Here is a 25087-nt window from a genome sequence, read left to right on the forward strand (position 1 = left end):
AACTACTGCGTGTGCCCCCGCCGGGTGGCAGCCCCTCTCTGCGTCCCTAGCGGCCTGGCAAAATTACATTCGGCCGAGAGTTCACGCTGGGGAAGCTCTCTGAATGCCTCTGAGAAGCGAGATCCGGCGCCATCTCACCGACGAGCCTCCCCTTTACCGCCCCGTGCGTTTCCTCAGCACTGTAGGAACTAAAGCCTGTCTGGGTAGCTCTGTAACAGGCTCTGGAGCTCAATCCCTGGGCAGGGGAAAGGGGGTCCTCGGGGCTCCCCGCTCGCAGTCCTTTTTCTGGACAGGCAGTTCCTTGGCCACCTGGCAGGGCCGCGTTGCCTGGCAACGGCGGGGTCCTTCTTGGCTCGGCGGCGCTCGGGGCCTGAGGGGAGAAAACCGCCGCGGAGGGCGCTGGGGGTGGCGGCGGAGGTCCGGGAGGTGGCCGCGCGACTGCGTGGAGCGCCAGGGCGTCCGACCTCTGCACCTGAGAGAAGATGAACACGGCCGACCAGGCCCGGGTGGGGCCCGCGGACGACGGGCCTGCGCCGTCCGGGGAGGAGGAGGGAGAGGGGGGCGGCGAGGCGGGCGGGAAGGAGCCAGCAGCGGACGCGGCCCCGGGGCCCAGCGCTGCATTCCGCCTCATGGTGACTCGGCGGGAGCCGGCCGTGAAGCTGCAGTATGCGGTGAGCGGCCTGGAACCGCTGGCTTGGTCCGAGGACCACCGCGTGTCTGTGTCCACGGCCCGCAGCATCGCTGTGCTGGAGCTTATCTGCGACGTGCACAACCCGGGCCAGGACCTGGTTATCCACCGCACCTCGGTGCCCGCCCCGCTCAACAGCTGTCTCCTCAAAGTAAGTCATCCCCCGCCATCCCTGGGGTCTTCCCGTGTCCCGCTCTCGCGGCTGCATCATCCGTACCAGGGGAATCCGGTCCCACACTCTGTCCGGGGATTTCCCTCTTCGCACCGAGCGCTGAGGATTTATTAAGCAGCCAGGGTTGCCACAGCTTAAAAGAAAAAAAAAAAGAAAAGCTCTATAGCTGTCTGCACCCTGTTTCCCCAGGTCACCCGTCGCCAAAAACACAGGTACACACCCAGGGGGCTTCCCGGAGTTGAGTCCCGCCAACCTCTCCTTCGCCCCTGCGTCGGGCCCGCACATGGAGCGGGTTACTCGGTGGTGCTTTCTGAGACTCCACCCCCTGTAGATCCATCCCGGGGCCTTCCTCTGTCGTTGCTCCTATTGTTTGGGGCCGACTTTCCGAGGTTCTTGGCTGGCTTTGTCTACTGTGTGTGTCCTCCTCTCGCGCCTCTTTAGCTTCAGAAAAGAAAAACTGGTCCCATCCATTGTCTTAATTGTTTCAGTGACTTTATTATGAATGGTCCTCGCCTCTTCTTGGGCAAACGGGTAAATACTGGATCTTGGGGTTTGTACTTTAGTTTTTCTTTAATAGCTAAACATCTTTGGGATGTTGAATGAAAATAAAGATTCGAAACAACTGCCTATCTTAAACTTCAAGCGCAAGGTCAAGTAGTAAGCCATAGCGTTCCTTTTACTTGCTTAGAGGTGTAAAAACTTTCCGTATATCCTTGATAGAGGTGTACGCTTACATGTAATCTGTCGAAGTGTGTATTCATACATTCGATAGATACTTGAATACCACTCTGCTTGGTGCTGCCCCATGTTCTGGAAATAAAGCAGTGTACAAAACAGAACCCCTGCCCTTATGAAGCTTACATTCTTTGGCAAGTCAAGCACAAATGTAAGGTCCTGTCAGGTAGTGATAAGCACTGTAAAGATGTGTATCCACACATAGAGAACATGTTTATGTGTTCGTAAACTCTTATTCTGGAAAGCCATTTAAAATATGAGTCATTAGCTATAGGTAGGGTGCAGATAACCCTCATCACTTTGTAGCATACTTAATTCAGGTTTCAGACAGCTTTTTGTTGTTAGATTGTTAGTCAGCTTGTATGACTAAACTTCCTCTAAGATCTACTTGAAGAAGATACGAACAATTTGTTCAAGTGTAAACAAATCAGATAGATGCAACCCTATGAAATTGAGAAATACAAAAGGAGGGAGGCAGAAGAAAGGTGATTTAAAAGGTGTATTTTCTGCTGTAAAGGAATTTAACTGTTTCCAAGGATGTTCATACGCACATCAACTATACCTTAGCAGAGAGAATGTAAAGAAAGGAGGGAATAGGAAGGGGAGAGACTTACGGGGCAGGTCATCTGGTGGTGAATCTGCAGCAGTCCTAAAGAAGGTAGTGTTTGGTTTGTAAGAGGAAGGAAGGAAAGGGCATTCCAGGTGGCAAGAATGAGGCATTCATCCCATGTGCATACACGTTTAAGTCATGAACATAATTAACTATTGTTTGTGTAATGACGGATCAGTACATGAGCTCAAGTAGGTCTTCTAGAGAGTCCGAGAAAGTAAGATGAGACCAGTTTGTGGACTTGGAAGGTCGGTATGAGGAAGTTGGCTTCAATCTAGGAAGCCTTTAAGATGCTGTTACAGTTTCATTAGCACAGAGTGACCTGCTGTGGTTCAGGAACATTACTGGATAGAGGCAAGAAGATGATTGTTGGGATCAGTGTAAAATAAAAGTGAAGAGATTGGGCTTTGGCACAAGATAGGCCTATCTATAAAAGGGGGATAATGAAGCGTTGTTCAGGCTTTTTGGAAGATTAAATTAAACATACATAATCACTTGGCCCAGTTCTTGGCACGCTGTAAATGCTCAAGGTGAAAATATAATGAGTTGGGCCGGGCGCGGTGGCTCACGCCTGTAATCCCAGCACTTTGGGAGGCCGAGGCGAGCGGATCATGAGGTCAGGAGATCGAGACCATCCTGGCTAACACAGTGAAACCCTGTTTCTACTAAAAATACAAAAAATTAGCCAGGCGTGGTGGCGGGCGCCTGTAGTCCCAGCTACTCGGGAGGCTAAGGCAGGAGAATGGCGTGAACCTGGGAGGCGCCTGTAGTCCCAGCTACTGGGACGCTGAGGCAGGAGAATGGCGTGAACCCGGGAGGCGGAGCTTGCTGTGAGCCGAGATTGCGCCACTGTACTCCAGCATGGGCTACAGAACGAGACTCCGTCTCAAAAAAAAAAAAGAAAAAATATAATGCAGTTATACAGGTATGAAGGAGTAGGAGTCTGGATTAATGTCGTGGTTGTGGACATGAGTATTCTGATAAAATTTTGACCGTCATTTTGCCTCACTTGACATTTACCACAACTGCTAACTAGTAACAGGAAATCCTTATATAGCCCTCTTACAGTTGACAAATGGCTTCCATGAAATTAATTAGTAACATCTTCCCCTTCTGTACTGTTTTTTTTTTAATATGCACATCACATAAACCATCAGTCATTTAGCAGTCTTTTTAGACTGATTGAAGTGAATGAATGCTGAGTTGTCCCTGCAGTTCTACAAGAGCCCTCTGTGGGTTAAAACTGGTGTGACGGTAGGAATGTAAAGAAGTCTGTGTCAGCTCTTTGATGACTCCACCCATTGGCAGTCTGGATTTAAATCTGCTCGGTGCCGTGCAGCCTGCCTTCACTCTAACCTAAACCGTGGACAGTCTGCAGCACAGATCACAGTTTTAGTGTAGCATTGTTAGAAAGCTACGTACTAAACACCTTTGAAGCTTTTCCTCTATAATTCTGTTATTTAGATTATGAATTTGCAGGAAAATCTGCAGTTATGTAATAGTTCAGACATTAATTATCATCTGTTTTATAAGATTGTATGATATAAAGTTGAACAGTATAAATCTGAAAAGCAATGAAATAGTGATTTAAGAATGTCAGAATTGTTTTTCCCATTGTACTACTGATTTAGTGACTCATCTAGTGAGTCATTTGTGTATAGTTCCAGATTCTGATATTTGTGTACCGAATTGAATTGTGCATCAATTGTTAGGAGCCTTAGAAAGTATTAACTTCATCTGCTACATTAAGTTAAATAACTGTTGCCTGTCTTTGGACTCTATTACCTGTCCTCAAGAAGCTTACTGTCTAAAAGCTTCAAGTGAATTTTTGTCAGGTGCTGACAAAGTGCCTAACAGTTAGTATTAAAAGTATTTGCCATTAAAAGTAATGGTGAAAACCGCAATTATTTTTGCACCAACCTAATAGTGGTCAACTGGAAACTGGATGGTGTACAATTAAATGATTGGCTGCGGGCAGGCCCCTGGGAGCTGGACTTTTTAAGTATACTCCTTGGGCATCTCAACACTTGATTTGTTAACAGTTTCGTGATAGGGAGAGTTGGAGGGAGGTGGGAGGTTCAGTAGTCTAGTTCAAACTGATATGTCAGAAATTGCTACACAAAACCCTAAGACTTTTTCCTACCAGTCAAGATCTGTACTGCTCTCCATCCTGTCAAGAATTCTTCCCACAATGAGTAGGACCAAGGGTTGCTTGAGCTTCCTTTATTTCATCCCGTGCTGCTGCTTTGGGTTACCAGTCCTGTGAGTTTACTTCTACAGTAGCTTTTATTTGTAGCAAATTTAACCTATTTTAAGGAGTATTGCTTAGTTCACAGTATTAAAGGATTTGATGAACAATTTTGTATCTACCTTTCATTTGGTACACAACTTTATGTCTACCTTGCATTTTTGCATACTTTTATTAGCATTAAAAATCTTATTAACATTTACTTAAGGCTGAGTGCTGCGGCTCACACCTGTAATCCCAACACTTTGGAAGTCCAAGGCAGGAGGATCGCTTAAGCCCAGGAGTTAAAGACCAGCCTGGGTAACATAGGGAGACGGCATCTCTACAAAAAATTTTAAAAATTAGCCAGGCATGGTGGTGTGCACTTGTGGTCCTAGCTACTCAGGAGGCTGAGGTGAAAGGATCACTTGACCCCGGGAGGTTGAGGCTGCAGTGAGCTGTAGTCACGCCAGCTGCACTGCAGCCAGGGTAACAGAGAGGACTCTCAAAAGTTTTTTTTTTAACTTAATCCTCAGAGTAAATTAACAATTATCGTAGGTAACTTTATCGAGCACTTAATATATGCTTTGATACATTGACTTGTTTAACTTTCCTAACTTTATGGGACATGTATTAGTCTCATTTATAAATGAGGAAATTAAGGTCAGAAGGTTTAAGCAGTTTGCGCACACAGAGCTGGTATGTAGCAGAGCCAACATTTGAACCCACGTAGTCTGGTGTCATAGCACAGATTTTCAGTTATTATGTTGTGCTTCATTATGTCATCTCACAAATTTTATCTGCCTGTAGAAAGCACCGGGCTTTGGTTAGCATTGTTTTATTTCCAAGCCAGCCACCTACACCTCATTTAATTGGCATTTTCAGTCTGTGATTCTCCAGCAAGTTTCATAGCATATCCAAGAGACTACTTTAAAATGCCTTCCTAAAATCAAGATACACTGCCTAAAACACCATTCCCAAAGTATTCCACATACTTTTGGATAATAAAGGGTAATAACTACCTCCCCCACCTCCAAAAAAAAGGCTCTGTTGTTTAAAAAGGAAAAAAAGTTTGGCTTCCTGTGGCTCAGTAGGTCTTTATAGTAGTTCCCTGGCTGAGGCATTTAGTGTCCTTGTGTCACTTTTCAAGGGAGAATGACATGTAATATATAGTATTTCCAAAGCTTGTTTGGCCATAGAACTATTTTTCAAGGGACAATTAAAGGGAGTAGTGTACTGTGAAACATGCTGTAGGAAAAGTTAGTTCTCTATTTCGTAGACAATTTTCTATTTACATTTCATTTTATTTGCTTATCTATTATGTCATCTAGCAATCTTTAGCAGAAAAGAGAATAAGAATAGACTATTCCGGTTACCCTTTGCTTGTTTCTTTTTTTTTTTTTTTTTGAGACGGAGTCTTGCTCTGTTGCCCAAGCTGGAGTGCAGTGGCACGATCCTGGCTCACTGCAAGCTCCACCTCCCGGGTTCATGCCATTCTCCTGCCTCAGCCTCCTGAGTAGCTGGGACTACAGGCACCCACCACCACACCTGGCTAATTTTTTTGTATTTTTAGTAGAGACAGAGTTTCACTGTGTTAGCCAGGATGGTCTCCACCTCCTGACCTCATGATCCGCCCGCCTTAGCCTCCAAAAGTGCTGGGGTTACAGGCGTGAGCCACTACGCCCAGCCATCCTTTGCTTGTTTCTAATCATCACTCCTGTCTGCACAAACTATTCATTTGTTAATACATTGAGGAATTTTCTGTTAGGCTTAATGGTCTGTAGTTTTTGTTATTTACTTACCATTTGGGGGATTTTTTTTTTTTTCCAGAGCCTGGCTCCATCACCCAGGCTGGAGTGCAGTGGCGTAATCTCGGCTCACTTCAACCTCTGCCTCCCAGGTTCAAGCAGTTCTCCTGCCTCAGCCTCCCAAGTAGCTGGGGTTACAGGTGCCCACCACCATGCCTCGCTCATTTTTTGCTATTTTTAGTAGAGATGGGGCCTCACTATGTTGCCCGGGCTGGTCTCAAACTCCTGGTCTCCAGTGATCCACCTACCTCGGCCTCCCAAAGTGCTGGGAGTGCAGGTGTGAGCCACCATGCTCAGCCATGGGGGATATTTTTTAACTCTTGTTGCACTCTGATTTTCTGATACATCCCCAGTTGTCCAGACTTCATCTAGGAGGTAGTAAGTGGTTCTGAGTTAATGTCTTCCAAGTGCTGTGTCCTGGAGGGTAATTCCTCTAGGCTTGAAAATTTAAACTTATTCAAGTGACTTTTATTATATCCATGTGTGTCTTAGGCTGGAATTTCCTTTTAATCATGTTCTACCCTTTCCAGTTTAAAGAGCAGCCTCTTTGAAAAAGGAAATTGACACTAAAAAATAATTGAAGGATTCTTTTTCTTTTATCCATTTCTCTAAAGACAGTGGATAAAGTCCTTCCTTCTTCCTGCTTTCAGCATAACAAAACATCTTTTGGCTAGTATCTGCTCTTTTTGGCTTTAGCTTTCCTATTTTTTTATGGTTCTGAACCACTTTCTTTTGGTCATTTATCTCTTCCTCCATCTTTGATGTCCCTTTAAAATCTTATTAAAGAGCTCACAGCTGGGCACGGTGGCTCACACCTGTAATCCCAGCACTTTGGGAGGCCGAGGCAGGTGGATCACTTGAGGTCAGGAGTTCAAGACCAGCCTGACCAACATGGTGAAACCCCGTCTCTACTAAAAATACAAAAATTAGCTGGGTGTGGTGGTGCACGCTTGTAATCCCAGCCACTGGGAGGCTAAGGCAGGAGAATCACTTGAACCCTGGAGGTGGGGTTTGTGGTGAGCCGAGATTGTGCCACTGCACTCCAGCACGGGCGACAGAATGAGACTCTGTCTTACTGTCCCATACATGTTACGAACTTGGAGGAGGGAGAGATGAATGAAAGCTTGAATGACCTCAAAAGGCCTTATAGGGAGAATTAGATCTGGTAGGATAGATGGGATTTACATAGGGAGAAGAACTAGGCAAGGGAGCCGGGGAAAGCTGAGGTGGGAATGTTCAGGAGTGGCAACTAGAATAGTCTGATTAGAGTGAACATTATTCTATAGAAACAGTAAACAAAGCAGTTGGAGTTGGCTCTTGCCATTATTTGTGAATGAAATTTTAGATAAAGGACCTAAAGCTGGCATCTGTATTGCAAAGATGTTGTAAAAATCTAAATATCAATTTGTATCAAAGATATATATAGATACATATTTTCATAAATTTGTTAACACCTTTTTTGTTTTGTGACTAGTTCAGGTAAATGCTCTGTTGAATCTTAAGAATCAAGTACATCTCTCTTGCATATATTAATTCCAAGAAGAATATGGGAACCAGGCTATGAATAATGACATTTATTCTGACTTTTTTAAAAAAATTGCCATCTCCTTGAGTAAGTGCTCATCTGATAGTTTTTATATCTCTTATTTTCAGGTTGGCTCAAAAACAGAAGTTGCTGAGTGCAAGGAGAAATTCGCCGCCTCCAAGGACCCCACGGTCAGTCAGACTTTCATGTTGGATAGGGTGTTCAACCCTGAGGGGAAGGCTTTACCACCAATGAGAGGATTCAAGTACACCAGCTGGTCTCCCATGGGTTGCGATGCTAATGGCAGGTGCCTCTTGGCAGCACTGACCATGGACAATCGCCTGACCATCCAGGCAAATCTCAACAGACTGCAGTGGGTCCAGCTGGTCGACCTGACTGAGATCTATGGAGAACGTCTTTATGAGACCAGTTACAGGCTCTCTAAAAATGAGGCCCCGGAAGGAAATCTCGGGGATTTTGCTGAGTTTCAGAGGAGACACAGCATGCAGACCCCAGTCAGAATGGAGTGGTCGGGCATCTGTACCACCCAGCAGGTCAAGCATAACAACGAATGCCGGGACGTTGGCAGTGTGCTCCTGGCTGTCCTCTTTGAAAACGGTAATATCGCCGTGTGGCAGTTTCAGCTGCCGTTTGTAGGAAAAGAATCCATCTCTTCATGCAACACGATTGAGTCAGGAATCACCTCTCCCAGTGTATTGTTTTGGTGGGAATATGAGCACAATAATCGAAAAATGAGTGGCCTTATTGTGGGGAGTGCTTTTGGACCCATAAAAATTCTTCCTGTCAATCTCAAAGCAGTCAAAGGCTATTTCACTTTAAGGCAGCCTGTTATCTTGTGGAAAGAAATGGACCAGTTACCTGTGCACAGCATCAAATGTGTGCCACTTTATCATCCTTACCAGAAGTGTAGTTGCAGCTTAGTCGTGGCTGCAAGAGGCTCTTATGTATTTTGGTGTCTTCTTCTGATCTCCAAAGCAGGGCTGAATGTTCACAATTCCCATGTCACAGGCCTTCACTCACTGCCGATTGTCTCCATGACTGCAGACAAACAGAATGGAACAGTCTATACTTGCTCCAGTGATGGAAAGGTGAGGCAGCTGATTCCCATTTTCACAGATGTTGCATTGAAGTTTGAACACCAGTTGATTAAACTCTCAGATGTGTTTGGCTCAGTGAGGACTCACGGGATAGCAGTGAGCCCCTGCGGTGCGTACCTGGCCATCATTACCACTGAGGGCATGATCAACGGCCTCCACCCTGTTAACAAGAACTACCAGGTCCAGTTTGTTACTCTCAAAACCTTTGAAGAGGCAGCTGCTCAGCTCCTGGAATCTTCAGTTCAAAACCTTTTTAAGCAGGTCGATTTAATAGACCTAGTACGCTGGAAGATTTTAAAAGATAAACATATCCCTCAATTTTTACAAGAAGCTTTGGAAAAAAAGATTGAAAGCAGTGGAGTCACCTATTTTTGGCGTTTTAAGCTTTTCCTCCTGAGGATTTTATATCAGTCAATGCAGAAAACCCCTTCAGAAGCCTTGTGGAAACCCACCCATGAGGACTCAAAAATCTTACTAGTGGATTCGCCTGGGATGGGCAATGCTGACGATGAACAGCAGGAAGAAGGCACTTCTTCCAAACAGGTGGCGAAGCAAGGCCTGCAGGAGAGGAGCAAGGAAGGGGATGTAGAGGAGCCCACTGATGACTCGCTCCCCACAACTGGAGATGCTGGAGGCCGTGAGCCAATGGAAGAGAAACTCCTGGAAATCCAAGGGAAAATCGAAGCTGTGGAGATGCACTTGACCAGGGAACACATGAAGCGAGTCTTAGGAGAAGTGTATCTGCACACCTGGATCACAGAAAACACTAGCATCCCCACCCGCGGACTCTGTAACTTTTTAATGTCTGATGAAGAGTATGATGACAGAACTGCACGGGTAGGTGTTTATTAACAAAAACTCTGAAATTGTAAAGCCTGCTTCTTCATGAGAAAGAAATGACCTAAATTGAGTTCCTGAAGCTCAACTTTTGCTTTGACATTTTTTAGGTAATGGATTTGCATGAGGTACGGGGTAATAAATAGGAAATGTGGATTAATGCAGAGGATGCATTCATAGCATATAAAGAATATTTTGATTCTTCTTCACACTGGCCTTAATAGATATGCAAAGTTTGCAGGATGAGCTTTCCAGACTGGATTAGCTCAAAGAGGCTGCATTTAGCTGAGTAGTATGTGATGGGCAGTCATGGCCGTAGAAATATGATGCCCATGCTCCCTGCCCTTCCTCTTTTACAAAAGTTTTGTGGGAGGGGCGTAGTGACATGTTTTCCATTTGATAGGACTTACGGACATCTTCAGATTTAGTCAAGAAAGACATATAAAGTAAACGAATTATTACTCCTGTCTCATTTTTACAAAAACTGGGCACGGTCTTTATTTTGGTAACAGAACAAACTTATAGTGTTATCTAGAATGTATTCTATAGAATCTAAGTTGCTTAATAGAGCACTAGGGTTCCCAGTGCATATTACCACTCAAAGTGTTCTGAGACTTCCTACAGAAAAGAAACCGATACCTTTGTGTAGCTCAGTATTACTCAGACTTCTTGATCAGAGAATCTTTCTTGCAGCTAACAGCTGCTAAAATCCTGAAGAACTTGTGTTCCAAGAAGTATACTGTGTTCTGAAATATTCAAAACCACAAATATCTGTACTCCTTTTTACTTCAAAGATTGATACTTACTGACTAAAGTCTTATTTAAAATATTAATTGAAGGCAGTATCTTTGTTCTTAATGTTAAGCCATTCACAATCACTTGTTGCACTTTCTTGTTGGAAAGAATGTGTATATTTGTGTACACACATTCGCCTTTGAAATTATTGCTCATAGAATGTTTGCAGTGGTCTTAAGAGTATTAACATGCACTGTTCATGTAACTGACTTTTCTTTAAAAGTTAACTTTTGAGGCTGGGCGTGGTGGCTCACGCCTGTAATCCTAGTACTTTGTGAGGCCGAGGAGAGCGGATCACAAGGTCAGGAGGCCAGGAGACCAGCCTGGCCAACATGGCGAAACCCCATCTCTACTAAAAATAAAAATTAGCCAGGTGTGGTGGCGGGCACCTGTAATCCCGGCTATTTGGGAGGCTGAGGCAGGAGAATCACTTGAACCTGGGAGGCAAAAGTTGCAGTGAGCTGAGATTGTGCCATTGCACAATCGACAAGAGCGAAAACCAATCTCAAAAAAAAAAAAAGTTAATTTTTAAACATTGTTTCATTGTGTTCCAAATTGTCTGGAAAAGTATTCTGGTTATCACAGTGCCATGGGACCTAGTTAGGTTTATTATAAGAGTCAGTGAAAAATTAGCAAAAACATGTTAGAAAGTACTAGAGGTTGGGTTTGTAATGATTTAGAATAATTGTCCAGATACTCCATGAGCCTGGGAAGCTACATTTAGCATGGTGATGTGATTCCAACAGAGCCAGTTTAAAAACCAGAAGATTGCGCACCCGTCCCTGTCTGTAGCAACTGAGTTTATTGAGGACCATGCATTCCTGTCTTAAAAATCCAACTATATGCATAAAATGAAGACTTTTTAAACCTAGGATGGTTTATTAGCAGTTATAAATTATTTTGGAGATTATCAGCCTAGTATGCTGGTACAGTTAAACTAGCATTTTTTAACCTTTTTTTAATTATCACTCCCCCTGGAACATTTTTAGACACTTTTTCCGAATTGCCCCTGCCCATGAAGTTTTAATACCACAGATGTATTTTGTGTGTCTGTTTATGTACTGTGTGTATATCTATGCTTTATATGTAAAAAGAGTAAGAACTTTTTGTCCCCCAAGAACTAATATTTGCTGCTTTGGAAGGACTATCACTCCCACTGAGAATGTGTGAGTCAGAATAACACAGTTGGGAGTTGAGCTTGCCAAGATCAAGGCTACTGAGAACAAATAGCAATCCTTCCTTAATGTAAAATTGAGGTATATCTGGGCCGGGCACAGTGGTCACGCCTGTGACCCCAGCACTTTGGGAGGCCAGGGTGTGAGGATCGCTTGAGCACAGGAGTTCAAGGCCAGCCTGAGCAACGTAGTGAGACCCTGTTTCTACATAAAGTAAAAAAAAAAAAAAAAATTATTCTGGTGTGGTGGCACAGGCCTGTAGTCCTAGCTACTTGGGAGGCTGATGGGGGAGCCATGTTCTCACCACTGCACTCTAGCCGGGGCAACAGCGAGACCCTGTCTTAAAAAGGAAAAAGAAAAAATAGAGGTATGTATGGGAGGAATTCTGAGTAGTTTTTGTCACTGTATCATTATCAGGATGTTTGGCCTGTCTAGAATAGCAGAGTGAGTTTGGTCATCCTTGCTGTAAGGGACCATATGTTAGAATTCTTAAGACTAAAAAGAAAAAAGTCCAAAAATTAATGGGATTTAAATTTGTAGAGGATATACAGAAGAGGTAAGATAGCTGGCTTACCAACTTCTGAGGTAGTAAGACACCCTTTGAAATGTAAGTGAACTAATTTTAGTGAACTAATCCAAAATCTTGTGGATTCATCCCTAAGAGGTTCAGCAGAAATGGATTCAAAACTGGAAGGGCACTATCACTAGTAAGAGAAGACAACTCTTGAGGGTTGTGTATCCCAGCCTCCAAATTACATATCCAGTGAAGTTTTAAAAAAAGTGAATTGGATTCAAGTTTTTTTTTCCAGACTTTTATTTTTAAACAGTATAATCTTTTTTTTTTTTTTTTTCTTGAGATGGAGTCTCACTCTGTCACCCAGGCTGATGTGCAGTGGCGCAATCTCGGCTCACTGCAACCTCCACTCACGGGCTCAGGCAGGTCCTTCTGCCTCAGCCTCCTGAGTAGCTGGGATTACAGGTGTGCGCCACCATGCCTGGCTAATTTTTGTATTTTTAGTAGAGACAGGGTTTCACCATGTTGGCCACTTGTTCTCGAACTCCTGACCTCAAGTGATCCACCTGCCTTGGCCTCCCAAAGTGCAGGGATTACAGGCATGAGCCACTGTGCCCAGCCAAGAGTGTAATCTTAATAAAGCAGAGAAAAGCAAAACTGAAGCAAAGAAAGGCCTAGAGCCTGTGCCATTACCTCTCTCACTCCCAGCTTCTTGCTCCTATCGTGGGTCTTGCCGTGCCTCTGCAGTGGGGTCAGCTTGTCTCAGATTGCAGGCCACTGGACCATGCTGGCCATGGGTCTTTGGGCCATCAGAATAGACATTTGTACAGTTCTACAAAGAGAGCAGTATTCCACATAATATTTTGCCTATAGAGATTATGCTTTTTCTTCTTAAAGTCAAAACATTATAAATAATAGCTAAATACTTTGTCTTCTAACAGAACTCTGAAATTCTTGTTTCAGAAGCAACTAAAACAAGGCAAGTAATAAGATTTTGGTTTTCAGAACAGTTTTCTCCTTAGTGGTTACAGTTTACCCTGTTGTCACAGAGTACCTGAATAAATTTATTTTATTTAGCTAGTTGACACAGGTTGAAACTCTAGTTCTTTTATTTTTCAGACAGTATAATCAGCCTGTATGGAAATGCAAATCTCTTGTCTTCTGTAAAATATTGCTCTTTTCTTTTTTTCTTTATTTTTTAATTTTCCCTTTGTGTTTGTAGGCTTTTTCTTCAGGAAATCCTGCACTTACACTAAACTTTGCTGACTACTTTGTCTTACTAGGTGCTGATTGGACATATCTCAAAGAAGATGAACAAACAGACTTTCCCTGAGCACTGTAGTTTGTGTAAAGAGATCTTGCCATTCACAGATCGCAAACAGGCAGTCTGTTCCAATGGCCACATTTGGCTCCGGTAAGCCATTTTAAAAGTTCCTACTTCTGCTCATTTTTCAGTTTTGTGTAGCACAAACTACTGTATGTGACAGAATAGCAACTTTATGCCAGTTATCTGTTGCCCTTGCCAATTTGTTGGAGAAAAGCTGCTATTATAAAGCCTGATGTGGACTTTTTTCATCAGTATCACTCAAGCAAGTTGGCCTTTAAAGACAGTTTTTTACTGCTTAATATATAGGAGTTTTCTTGTTTTATTTGTTCATTTTCATAATTGAACAAATTATGGCTCCTCTTCCTAGCCTCACTCTAAGACCTTGGTGTGTCCTCATGTTACTGGACCTGTGGGCTGCATTTGGCACAATTACTCCCTCCTTGAAGCACTTTCATCACCTGCCTTCCGGGACACAGCACTCCCTGGTTTTCGTCCTGTCTCTGACTCTTCATTCTCAGTTGTCTTTGCTGATGGGCACCTCAGCTGTCTGTCTTTCTGCCTGTTTTTCTTCTCTCAGCACTTTTCCTGGGCGGTTGCTTATCATCTGCACACTGATGATTTAAACATAGAGTTTTTGCCTGTATCTCTCCCCCTAAGTCTAGGCTTGTTTATCTAACTGCCTGCTCAGTACCTCTATTCGGATGTTTAATAGGCATTTCAAATTGGAATCCAACCTTTTGTTACTACCTCTGCAGCCCTGGTCCAAAACACCATCATCTCTTGCCCAGCTTATTATACCTGTAGCTACCTTCCATCTGGTCTTCCCACTTCCATCCTTGCCCCTCCAGTCTGTTCTCATTATAGTCGTGATATTGATTGTGTCAAAACTTTGTCACTGGCTACTTGTTTCTGATGAGTAAAACTAAAACCCTCTCAGTGATCCACAAGATGCCACACAGCCTGGGGCCCCTTCTTCCCTTTGTCCTCCTGCTGACCTCATCTGCTGTATTTCTCCATCTTGTTCGCTTCACTCCAGGCAGACTGGCTTCATTCCTCAGGTACGTGAGGTGCCCTCCACCTCAGAACGTCTACACTGGCTGATTCCTCTACCTAGGATGCTGTTCCAGCACATGTCCACATGGCTTCCTCCAGTGTCCCATTATCAGTTAGGCCTTCCTGGCCACCATACCTAAAATTGTAACACCCCACCGACATACCTTCCCCTCCCATTACTTTGCATCCTCCTTCCTTGCGTTATTATTTTCCTCCTTAATAATTATCACTATTTAATATATTTTTTTCCTTGTCCTTCCTCTAGAATGGAAAGCTGTATGAGGAAAGGAACTTTTGTGTTTTGTTTACAGCTATTTCTAGAACAATGCCTAATACGTGGTGGGCACTAAATTTTTTAATTTTTTTTTTTTTTTTTTTTTTGAGACAGGGTCTTGCTGTATCACCCAGACTGGAGTGCAGTGGCACAATCTTGGCTCACTGCGACTTTTGCCTCCTGGGTTCAAGCGATTGTCCCACCTCAGCCTCCCCTATAGCTGGAACTACAGGCATGCGCCACCACACCCAGCTAATTTTTTTTGTATTTTTGGTAGAGACGGGGTTTCACCATGTTGACCAGGCTGGTCTTGAACTCCTGGGCTCAGGTGATCCATCCACCTTGGCCTCCCAAAGTGCTGGAACTACAGGTGTGAGCCACTGCATCCAGCCAAATTTTTAACAAGATTGTGCTACACGTACCATCTTAACGCACCAGTTCTATTATCAAAATGTATGGACATCTTTCTACATCAGTACAAAGATAACATTCTTAATGGCTATAGAGGTTTCTAGTGTATGAATGTTTCATAATTTACCTCCTTATTGATAATTTGGTTTTTTTCCAATTTGTATTGCATTCCTACACTTTTTTTTTTTTTTTTTTTTGATATGGGGAGATGAGGTCTCACTATGTTGCCCATGGCAGACAAGAACTCCTGGGCTCCAGTGATCCTCCTGCCTCAGCCTCCTGAGCAGCCAGGACTATGGGCATGTACCACCACGCCTGGCTTCTACACTTTTTCTAATTTGAGTGTTCAGACTTTTTAAGAGGAAAGAATAGGAAATAAGCTTATAGTATATTTTAGGTTAGTAATAAAAATAAAAACATATATTGAGTGCTATTAATATGCCAGGCACAGTCTAAGCTGTACACATGTATTAAGTTACTGTAGTATGGTGGTTGTGAAAATAAGTTACTAGGATTACAGGTATGTGCCATTGCACCTGGCTTTCTGTTAGTTAAGGTTGGGTATAACTACTGTCTTTAAGACTCTGACAGTACATTGGGGAAAACCCTGACGAATATTGAAGGCAAAATTAATGGTGCAAAAAGAGACAGGACACTAACAAATGTTCACAGGTTCAGTTCCATCCAAAGATTATTCATTGAGCCTTTACCAGGGCCAGGCAAATAAGGATAGGTGGAATGTATTTTTGCAACAACCATGTATGGGGAGCATCATGATTACTTTTGTTTTTACAGATGAGGAGATTGGGGCCTGGGGAAGTTAAATAATTTGCCCAAGTCACAGTGGTGGTTTGTGGCATAGCTCAGAACCTGACATTCTGTCTCCAGAAGCCACATGTGTAAGCATTACACATTAATGTCTCCTAGATGGGTTCTTTCAGGAAAACTGTTTTCATTTTTACTGACTAAAGTTAGGGCTGAAATACCCCAGTATGATTTCTCTAGGTGAGAACCAGTGCTTGCTGTCACTCAGTTGTAATCTTGCTTCCTAGATATCCAATTCTTTACTCAAGGTGCACCTGCTTGGAGTCCCTTCCCCTAACCTCCTCCTTTGTATTTTCTGCTCCTTAGTTGCTCACCTGAAAACTTATCTTTTGGGAAACCTTCCCTGCAACCCGGATGTACTCTTTCCCATCTCATTGCATCCCACCTGTCCTAATTTGCCTGGCGCTGGTAGATGGTCAATGAATAATCCTTGGATGAAATTGAACCTGTGAACATTTGTTAGTGTCCTGTCATTTTTTTGCACCATTAATTTTGCCTTCGATATTCTTCAGGGTTTTCCCTAGTGTACTGTCAGAGTCTTAAAGACACTTTCTAATCTTAACTATTAGAAAGCTGGGCCCAGTGGCACATGCCTGTAATCCCAGCTACTTGGGAGGCTTAGGCAGGAGGATCACTTGAGCTCAGGAGTTCAAGGTTAGGCTGGGCAAGGTAGCGAGACCCTGTCTCAAAACAACAGCAACAACAAAAAACCTAACAAATAATTCTCAATATAATACATGATCAATTTTTAAAAAACATATCAAGAATTCAGAGTGCAGTCAGTTATGGACAGACTAAATTCTTTTCTGATGCTCAAACAGGAAAACTGCAATCTACCTGGATTAGAACCTTTGTGTCTCTTTGCTAAGCATGGAGTATAGGTTTGGCCAGCTTTGGTGCACAGGGGGATAACATTGTTGCGTGAATGTATGAGTATCATGCTTTCACTTGGTTAATGTGTGGTTTTATGATAACTCTCTGTGATGGAGAAACATCAGTTTCTGAGTGTTAGTAGAGCAAACCCTCTCCCTTGCCAATACAGTCTGTCTTCTTTCAGGTGCTTCTTAACCTACCAGTCCTGCCAGAGTTTGATATATAGAAGGTGTTTGCTCCATGACAGCATTGCCCGGCATCCAGCTCCAGAAGGTGAATGCTTTCCCTTACTTGGGAGGGTGGGTGGGTGGAGCATGCTGGCAGAGGGCCAGCGCCCCAGAATAACAGTTCAAGTCATACTCTACACTTCTTGTATTGTGTTGTCTGGGGTTGGGGGTGGGGAGCAGGCTCCTACTGCTCTTTACGGTGTTACCGTGAAGCCACAGCTAACTAAAACATGGCCATTGGAATATGTCATATTGAAGTGCTTACTGCATTTAGTATGTGAGTTAAGTGTGTCTGCAGTTGCTGTTCTGTCACTGCAAACAAATTATTCATTCCAAAAAATGTCAGAGCTTGTTTCAGTAGATGACATAGATAGATTATATTTGAATGTAAACTCTGTGGATGATACTGTATACGAAGACATTATTGAACCAGTAATAGGATATTCACTTGGAGTCATTCTTCCAGTAGCCGTGATGGGTTTTTTCTTGGTTGGTCTATGTGCTGTTTCCTGATAGTTCTAATGTCATCCGTTTCTGAGATAACTACCTGGAAATAAGATTGTAGAGTGGGCAGGAATTAGTGATTTAATAATGATGCAAATGTCAGATTTTGTCCTGACGTTAATAATGCACCCTAACCAAGTGAGCTAACTAGATACAGAATATACAATTTTGTGTGTATTTTGGGGGGAATATTCTATTCTCAGCTGAAACAAACAGCATTCTATATAAAACTACATAAATTCTTGAGTTTTGCTCTAAACTGGCAGAAGCTCTCTAATTCTCATAAGTTGGTATATTGATACCTTGTGTTCTGTTGTAGCTTTTTATTAGGGAAACTACAATCATACACAAAAGGCAAGAGAAGAGTATAATAAACCACTGTGTGCCCATCACTTCAGAAATTATTGACTCATGGCCTTTTCTGTTTCATGTGTAGTTCCCTCACCCACCTCCCTCCTGATGGATTATTTTGAAACACATTTTTGGGAACTTTTAAATTTTTACTGCAATTGATAATTGATACGCTGCTTAGGCAGGAAATCTGGAAGAGATTGAAACTTTAAAAATCTTACCCATTGACTTTGAGTCTAGCCATTTAAAGCTTTTGGGAAGAATGAGAAGCTACTGGATCTAAGAAAAGCACTGGAATAGAGTTTTTCATAGATGAAAGACGAGGATTTGACCAGTGTTGCCACATTTTTATTTCTCGAGGGCATAGCATTTTTAAAAAATTCCTATTACTGTAATTTTATGAGAGAATATTTTAACATTAACAATGTATGAAGAACACATTCTCGGAATATACTCCTTTCTTTAAATTGAATAAATTTAGCTTTATGAAACATTCTTCATTACCCTTATTTTCCTGTTTCCTTACACTTAACTTTGTGAACCACAAGTTTAGTCCAGCCTCATTTGGAATGATAGAAACCGAAGCCCAAAGAAGTGAAGTGCTTTGTCTAGGGATATGTAGCTGGTTCATTGCAGAGTTGGGACCAGAATGCCCGTCTCTCAACGCTACAGTCTGGTAGTCATCCCTTCTGACTGTCTTTTCCGAAGCTAACAGTTGATACCACTTGTCTTCCTTTTGCAGATCCCGACTGGATTAAGAGGTTACTGCAAAGCCCCTGCCCTTTCTGTGATTCTCCTGTCTTCTAAATAATCAGTGACAGGAAGATGGAAGGGCATGATGAACTCTGCCATAGAAAACTTCCTCCAGCCTGAAAAGAAGGATGCACTGGAGGAAGCCGGACCCTCACGAGTGGAGAGAAGTCCTTGGTGATTGTAAAGAGGGCCCCTGGAGCTCATTTCTGAAGGGCACTCTCCATCTCCAGGGACTAAAGGCTGTCCTTTGAAATGGCTGGACTCAGAGAGTTGGAGTCATTTTGAGATGAGCATTAGCCCCAGCTTTGTAACCAATGAGGAACACTTATTTTTAAGTATCTTGACAGAAGCAATTTGAACACAATGTCCCGTCATTTCTAGAAACAGAATGGTCTCTTCTAGAGAGCTTGGATAAGGACCTTGCTGGGTTGAGTTAGGTTTTAATCCTTGCTTTGGTCTGGAACTGCCTTTGGGCTCCAGAACTTAAATTGCTTGGTCCGTGGCATCTGATGTATCAACAGAGATTAAAAGTGTAAAGCAACACATGGGCTGATGTTTTGTTCTCAGAAAATAGCTGCTGGTCTGCATCCCTCCATTCTTGTTTTTTATGCATATGGAAAACATTTTCCTAAAACTCTATATTCTTAAGTTGAAGCTAAGACTAAAATTTAATGTGTCAAATGATCTGGTGACTATTGTAATGAATAATCGTGACTTATTTTTCATTCTCTCCTGTGTCATCAGGTTTCCTGACCCAACTCCTTAATCCGTATAAAGATGTCAAATACTGTAGTTCACCCACGCCACAGCCCTGCTTCAGACTTAACTGTGGTAGCCTAGATGAGCTATTTGTACAGAGGAAAAAAAGATATTTTCCTCTTTTAGTAATAAGACTTTTAGTATTTTTAATGTTGACATTTCCAGATGTTTCATTTAGTATCCAGGGGTCTGTCTGGAGACTTCTAGAGAGGGACAGCTCAGAAGTGAGACCCTTGAGCTCTGGTGCTGTAAGCTTGTGCAATTCAGTTGAACAGAGCCTGGGAATTTCTTTCCTCTGCACAGTCTCTTGATATTTGGAATCCAGGTTCTGCCCCCAACCCCTACCCACCCAGTGGTCTGTTAAGATGTCTCAGATGGGGCTGGGCGTGGTGGCTCATGCCTGTAATCCCAGCACTTTGGGAGGCCAAGGCAGGCAGATCACAAGGTCAGGAGTTCAGCCTAACCAACGTGGTGAAACCGTGTCTCTACTAAAAATACAAAAATTAGCCAGGCGTGGTGGTGCACACCTGTAATCCCAGCACTTTGGGAGGCCGAGGCAGACGGGTCACTTGAGGCCAGGAGTTTGAGACCAGCCTGGGCAATATGGCGAGACCCTGTCTCTACTAAAAATACAAAAGTTAGCCTGGCATGGTGGCACATGCCTGTAATCCCAGTTACTCAGGAGGCTGAGGCAGGAGCATCACTTGAACCCAGGAGGCAGAAGCTGCAGTCAGCCGAGATGGCACCACTGCACTTCAGCCTGGGTGAGACTGGAGACTGCCTCAAAAAAAAAAAAAAAAAGTTGGTACTTAGATGATACCATAACGGCAACCTCCCCACCCCCACCCCGCATTGATAGGTAGTGGAGACCAGCCCTTGGAGGCACTTCTAAACAGTCTGCTCAGAAATGTTTTCTGTTTCCTATTCAAATTGCTGTTTTGTCTCCTATGTTTAATCATGTATTTGCTATTCTGCTTATTTTTCTCATTTGGTGGTAATTTCAAGAAGAGTGTTTATCCATTATTGATTTTCAAGAAAGAAACCAAGCAGCATTGAAATCATGAGTAACAGAATTCAGAACATTGTATGGTGGAAGTCATTTGTGTCTGCGGCTGTTTTTTTCACTTTACAATAAATAAGAGTAAAAATTGAGATCATGTCAAAAAATTATTGCAGTTTTAATCATTATGGCATAGTTTCACTTCCCCCCCCAATTAGAATCAGTGGAGATTTGTTCTTACTGGGGAATTTTGGACTGCTGCCATTTAAAACTTAGGTTTTTATTTAAAGCAGTTGTGCATTTTTGAGAAAATGTACTGGGAGTAACTAGAGAGGATCTCCCAAATTTTTTTGTATGTCTCTGTAGGAGTAAACATGGCAACAGTTTTTCTAGAACGTGGACTCACTGCAGGGACTGGACCCAATGGCATTGTTAAGACCCTAAAATCTAGCCACCACCTGCCTCCCCCAAGTTTCCACATACCCAGTTGGAAGGCCTTTCCCTGCCCTTGTCCCTGTCTCACACCCATGGAGGTAAAGCTACAGAGCTGGGGAAACAGGAGATTTTGAGTTAATGGCAGCCTCACAAATAGTGCTTTTGAATTTCTCTGAGGGTCAGCATACCTCCTGGGAGTGTGTTGCTCAGTGCAACCTTGGAAAAGTGAGAATGGCACCAGAAGTTTTTTAAGTGCCTCTTGCAGTTCAAACTTACATCCTCTATACCGTCCTAAAATTTGCCTGATCTTATTTGGTAGATTTCAAGTTGCTTTCAGCTGTGACCATAACAACTGTTTCAGGAACTGGAGAGAGAGTGGAAGTGCTATTGTTGCACTGCATTTAAAGCACAGGAGCAAAGATTCTATACAATCAGACCCTTTAAGCTACAACACGGTTGCATTTGGGGAGTCTGATATCCACATATGTATCACATTTTCTCTACCTGGGGTTAATTTGTTCTTATTATTCTAGATAAGAAATTGATAGCTTGTTATGCTTGATATTCATTCTGAAATCCTTATGTGTCCACCAGGCAGACTTCAAGCAATCTCTACCTACTATTATATCTGCCAAAACTACCAATTATTTTTCAATGTCAGAAGTTACTAGAGCCACTGGCAAAGCTCATAGTTGAATATGACATTTTTCTGCTTTTCCCTCTAAGAAGTTTTTGAGAATGTTAATGTTGAAGTATGCAGGCTGGACCTATCAGCAAGTTTAACATGTTAATTAGGTTAAAAAGAATATTAAAAGGCAATAATTAAATATTTCAATTATTTTGTAATTATAATGGTATCAAATAAGATGCAAAAGAAGTTGATGCTTATTGGTGCTTAAGAGAATGACAGTACTGGTTTTATGAGCATCTTTTCTCTGCAGCAGTTAAACTGCCTCAGAGTTTGTGAATTGCTGCAATTCCTGGAATGGAAACAGGAATTGGGGCCACTGGTTGATTGGCACAGGATCTTCCCATCGTTTCTGCTCCTGACCACTCTCTCTTGCCTTTCCTTCCCCCCAGATGCCCTCTTGGTTTCCATTCCTTTAGTTCTCTCTACTTGAGAACACAGAGCTAACAGATTACATGTTGGAAAGAAAAATAGATTAATGGTAAAATTTCTAAAAGCTAAATTGTGTAGTGGGTCTCACTTCCTAGAAGAAACTATTGGTAATATTTCTTTCTAAAGGTAATAGTATTAATTGTATCTGGTTTTCTTCAAAACTTAACTATAATTTCCTTGTCAGGGTGCTCAGTAGCTCTTGGTTTGACTTTGGGCTAAGGGATGTGAAATTTTAGCTCCTTCCCACCACCTGTTTCCCCTCACTCCCACCCCCAGCCAATATTCTTCTTCATAAGCAAAAATTATGGTTAAGCTAAGCTGAATGGGTTATATTCAAAGTAAGTACAGACGGCAAATAGGCAGACAAATACAGGAATGTCTTTACAATTAGCCCACCATGGACTGTTTTGAGTCTCTGCATGGTTTCCATAATTCATTATGATGTATCTTTATGCTCTTTCACTGTTCCTCTGTGCGTTGGAGTTTAGCAATTCAGTGAGACTGGGGAGTGTCTCAAGAATGGAACCTTTGCCTTCAAGGTTGGGTCATCAAAAATCCCTCTAAAGGATCTAACTGTAATGAACTGTTTTTATTTTTGCCATTAGTGCAAGTATCAACTGGCAGCCTCAAACAGCTTTAGACTATGTCTCAGGTCTCTCATAGTTATACTTAGAACTGCTCTTTCTTGAAGCTAAAAGAGGTTTTTGGAGTAAAGATCTGCTTCATGTCTGCTAGCATGGTATCTGCTGTTCAACCTAGTGTAGAGCATGTGAAGTGCAACTGTCCTTTAATGGAATTCAGCCAAACTCCAAAAATACCGAGTTGCTTCTAGTTATCTAAAGTAGTACAGAATCACTATCCTGATGAAGAAGTGGGGTTTTTCAGAAGATTGTAAACTCATTTCCATGGCACAGATATAAATCATTGTCAGGACTTGTTAGCCAGTCCATGTCTCATTGATAGGATGTAGCCTGCCATCTGCATAGATGGTTTAACATGGTGCTGTTTTTGAAAACTTGCTGTGGAAATAAATTTGACAGAGGAGTAGTTATTTGTAAAGCTGTCCTAGAAAGAGGTTAATTCTTTTGGTATATGAATATTTCTCCTCCAACCCCTTTAATTAGGTGGTTCAGCTTATCTTGTATTTTCTGAGTCATAACTATACTCTAGGGCCAAGACCTACTATAAAATCTGGGGTCCTAACCAGAGAGTTGTTTAAATCAATATTATATGCTTTGCCAACATGATCTAAGAAGGTATTCATTCTTTCTGGGTTTGAGAAGAGTTGACGAAAGTGTAAGATTATACTCTTATGCAAAATAAGGTATAGGCTAAGTGAAATACTGTAAATGGGTTGGTTAGAATTAAAGTTTAGAACTCTAAATCTTATGCTTGTTTTTAAAGTAAAAAGTTGCCTCACTGTCATGAAATCCTGTTACTTTCATTAAAAAAAAAATCCTGTAAAATGGTCAAATTGGATAATGTAAGAGATAATTATGGCTTTGAGGCATTTCATACTTTAACAGTTTACATTTGGCTAGCAGACTGGTAAGGTTTAGGGTTCTCTCCACTAATGGAAAATTAAATGCAAAACGTCCTAAGAATTATGTTGTTTTCAAGGCTTTGACTCAGATTTGTACTTTGATGTATGAAAGTGAATATCAAACTTGTTTATACAGAAAAGACTATATAGAAAAATAAGTCTGTGTTGTGTACAGTGTTACATGTTTTATGTTTACCCAATGCCTGTACTAAATCTTGTGCTTGGCTTTGAATTATATATGTGTTTACCTATGACTTTTTTTTTGAAATAAACAGAACAGTCATCTAAAAACATAAGGTTTTGGAAAGGAGATGCTTTTTCAATTCTTACCATCCGATTAGGTGGAATGTTTTGTAGACTTTTGGTGTTTAAAAAAAAAAAGTTTGATAACAATGCATTTTGCTTGGAATACCCCCCAATCCAGAAAAGTTGGTGACTTCTCTCCATTGTATATATGTACATAGTTTTCATTATTAGATTGTAAGCTCCTCAAGGGCAGGAATTGTTTTATCTTTGTTTTTCCTGCAGCACCTAATGTAAAGTGCCTTGCACAGGGTAGGTGCTCATGACATGTAGAATGAGTGAGTAACTTCCTGCCTCATCAGGATGAAATGTGGTTCACTTCCCCTGAACACTACAAAGCTACTCCTGCCAGAAGAGGGCAGTTCTTTCTTGGGTTTGAACTGGCTTTTTTGGGTTGAACCAGATCATTCCATATCTTTAGCACTACTTAACCTTTTCCTGAAGATTACATATCAGTGTCCTGCGTTTTTATCTAATATTAGAGCTGAGGTTCCTAGGAAAATTTTGAAGTGGGGAAGATGATGGAGAAAATGAAATGGAAATTTGGGAAGGATGGTTTGTCAGTATAAGGTCCTGTGGGGTAATCATATTTTAGTTATTACTTGTTAAAAGGGTAGCAGAACCTCTGTTTCTTTACCAAGTCACTGGTTGGCCATTTCTGCAATTGATGAACTACCATTGGTTTTAGCTCTTTCTCATTTGGGATTCCCCTCAATTGCTTACATGATTCTAGTACTTAGAGTCTAATAGAGTTGCTGTGAATATGTAGTGCTGTACATAATGGCAGTTTTGTAAATGTGAGATAACCTTGAATACATTGTGGTTTGTATACAGAGCCATTAGTATTGTTATTTTGGCCACTTTTTTATTCAAAATAAATAACATAATTATTTGTATATGCGTGTCTGTTTTATGGAGTTGCCACGGTTTATAGCAAAGCTTGGAAACCTCTGAAACCCTGAGTACCCCCAACAAAGTTAAGTAATGCCCGGGCATGGGCAGACAAGGAGGAAAGAGCTCTGTGAGGGAAGAGTTAGGGAACTGGCCACTAGCAACTACCTCAGAACCAAGTCAGTAAGTCTTAGGTTGTCTATTCCAGAAAAAGGAGGAGGAATGTAAGGGGAA

At 42.2% G+C, this 25087-nt stretch overlaps 1 protein-coding gene across 1 annotated transcript; it reads left to right on the forward strand.

The window, feature by feature from the left end:
• The first annotated feature begins 482 nt into the window (after positions 1 to 482).
• Positions 483 to 24856, forward strand: GTF3C4 (general transcription factor IIIC subunit 4). The gene is made up of 5 exons (XM_054502289.2): positions 483 to 839; positions 7894 to 9720; positions 13488 to 13618; positions 17152 to 17240; positions 18792 to 24856. The coding sequence occupies exons 1-5, from the start codon at positions 483 to 485 to the stop codon at positions 18854 to 18856; spliced, it is 2469 nt and encodes an 822-aa protein (XP_054358264.1). The 3' UTR covers positions 18857 to 24856.
• The last annotated feature ends 231 nt before the right edge of the window (positions 24857 to 25087 follow it).

The sequence above is a fragment of the Pongo pygmaeus genome, chromosome 13 (genome assembly GCF_028885625.2).
Source record: "Pongo pygmaeus isolate AG05252 chromosome 13, NHGRI_mPonPyg2-v2.0_pri, whole genome shotgun sequence".
NCBI classification, from domain to species: domain Eukaryota; kingdom Metazoa; phylum Chordata; class Mammalia; order Primates; family Hominidae; genus Pongo; species Pongo pygmaeus.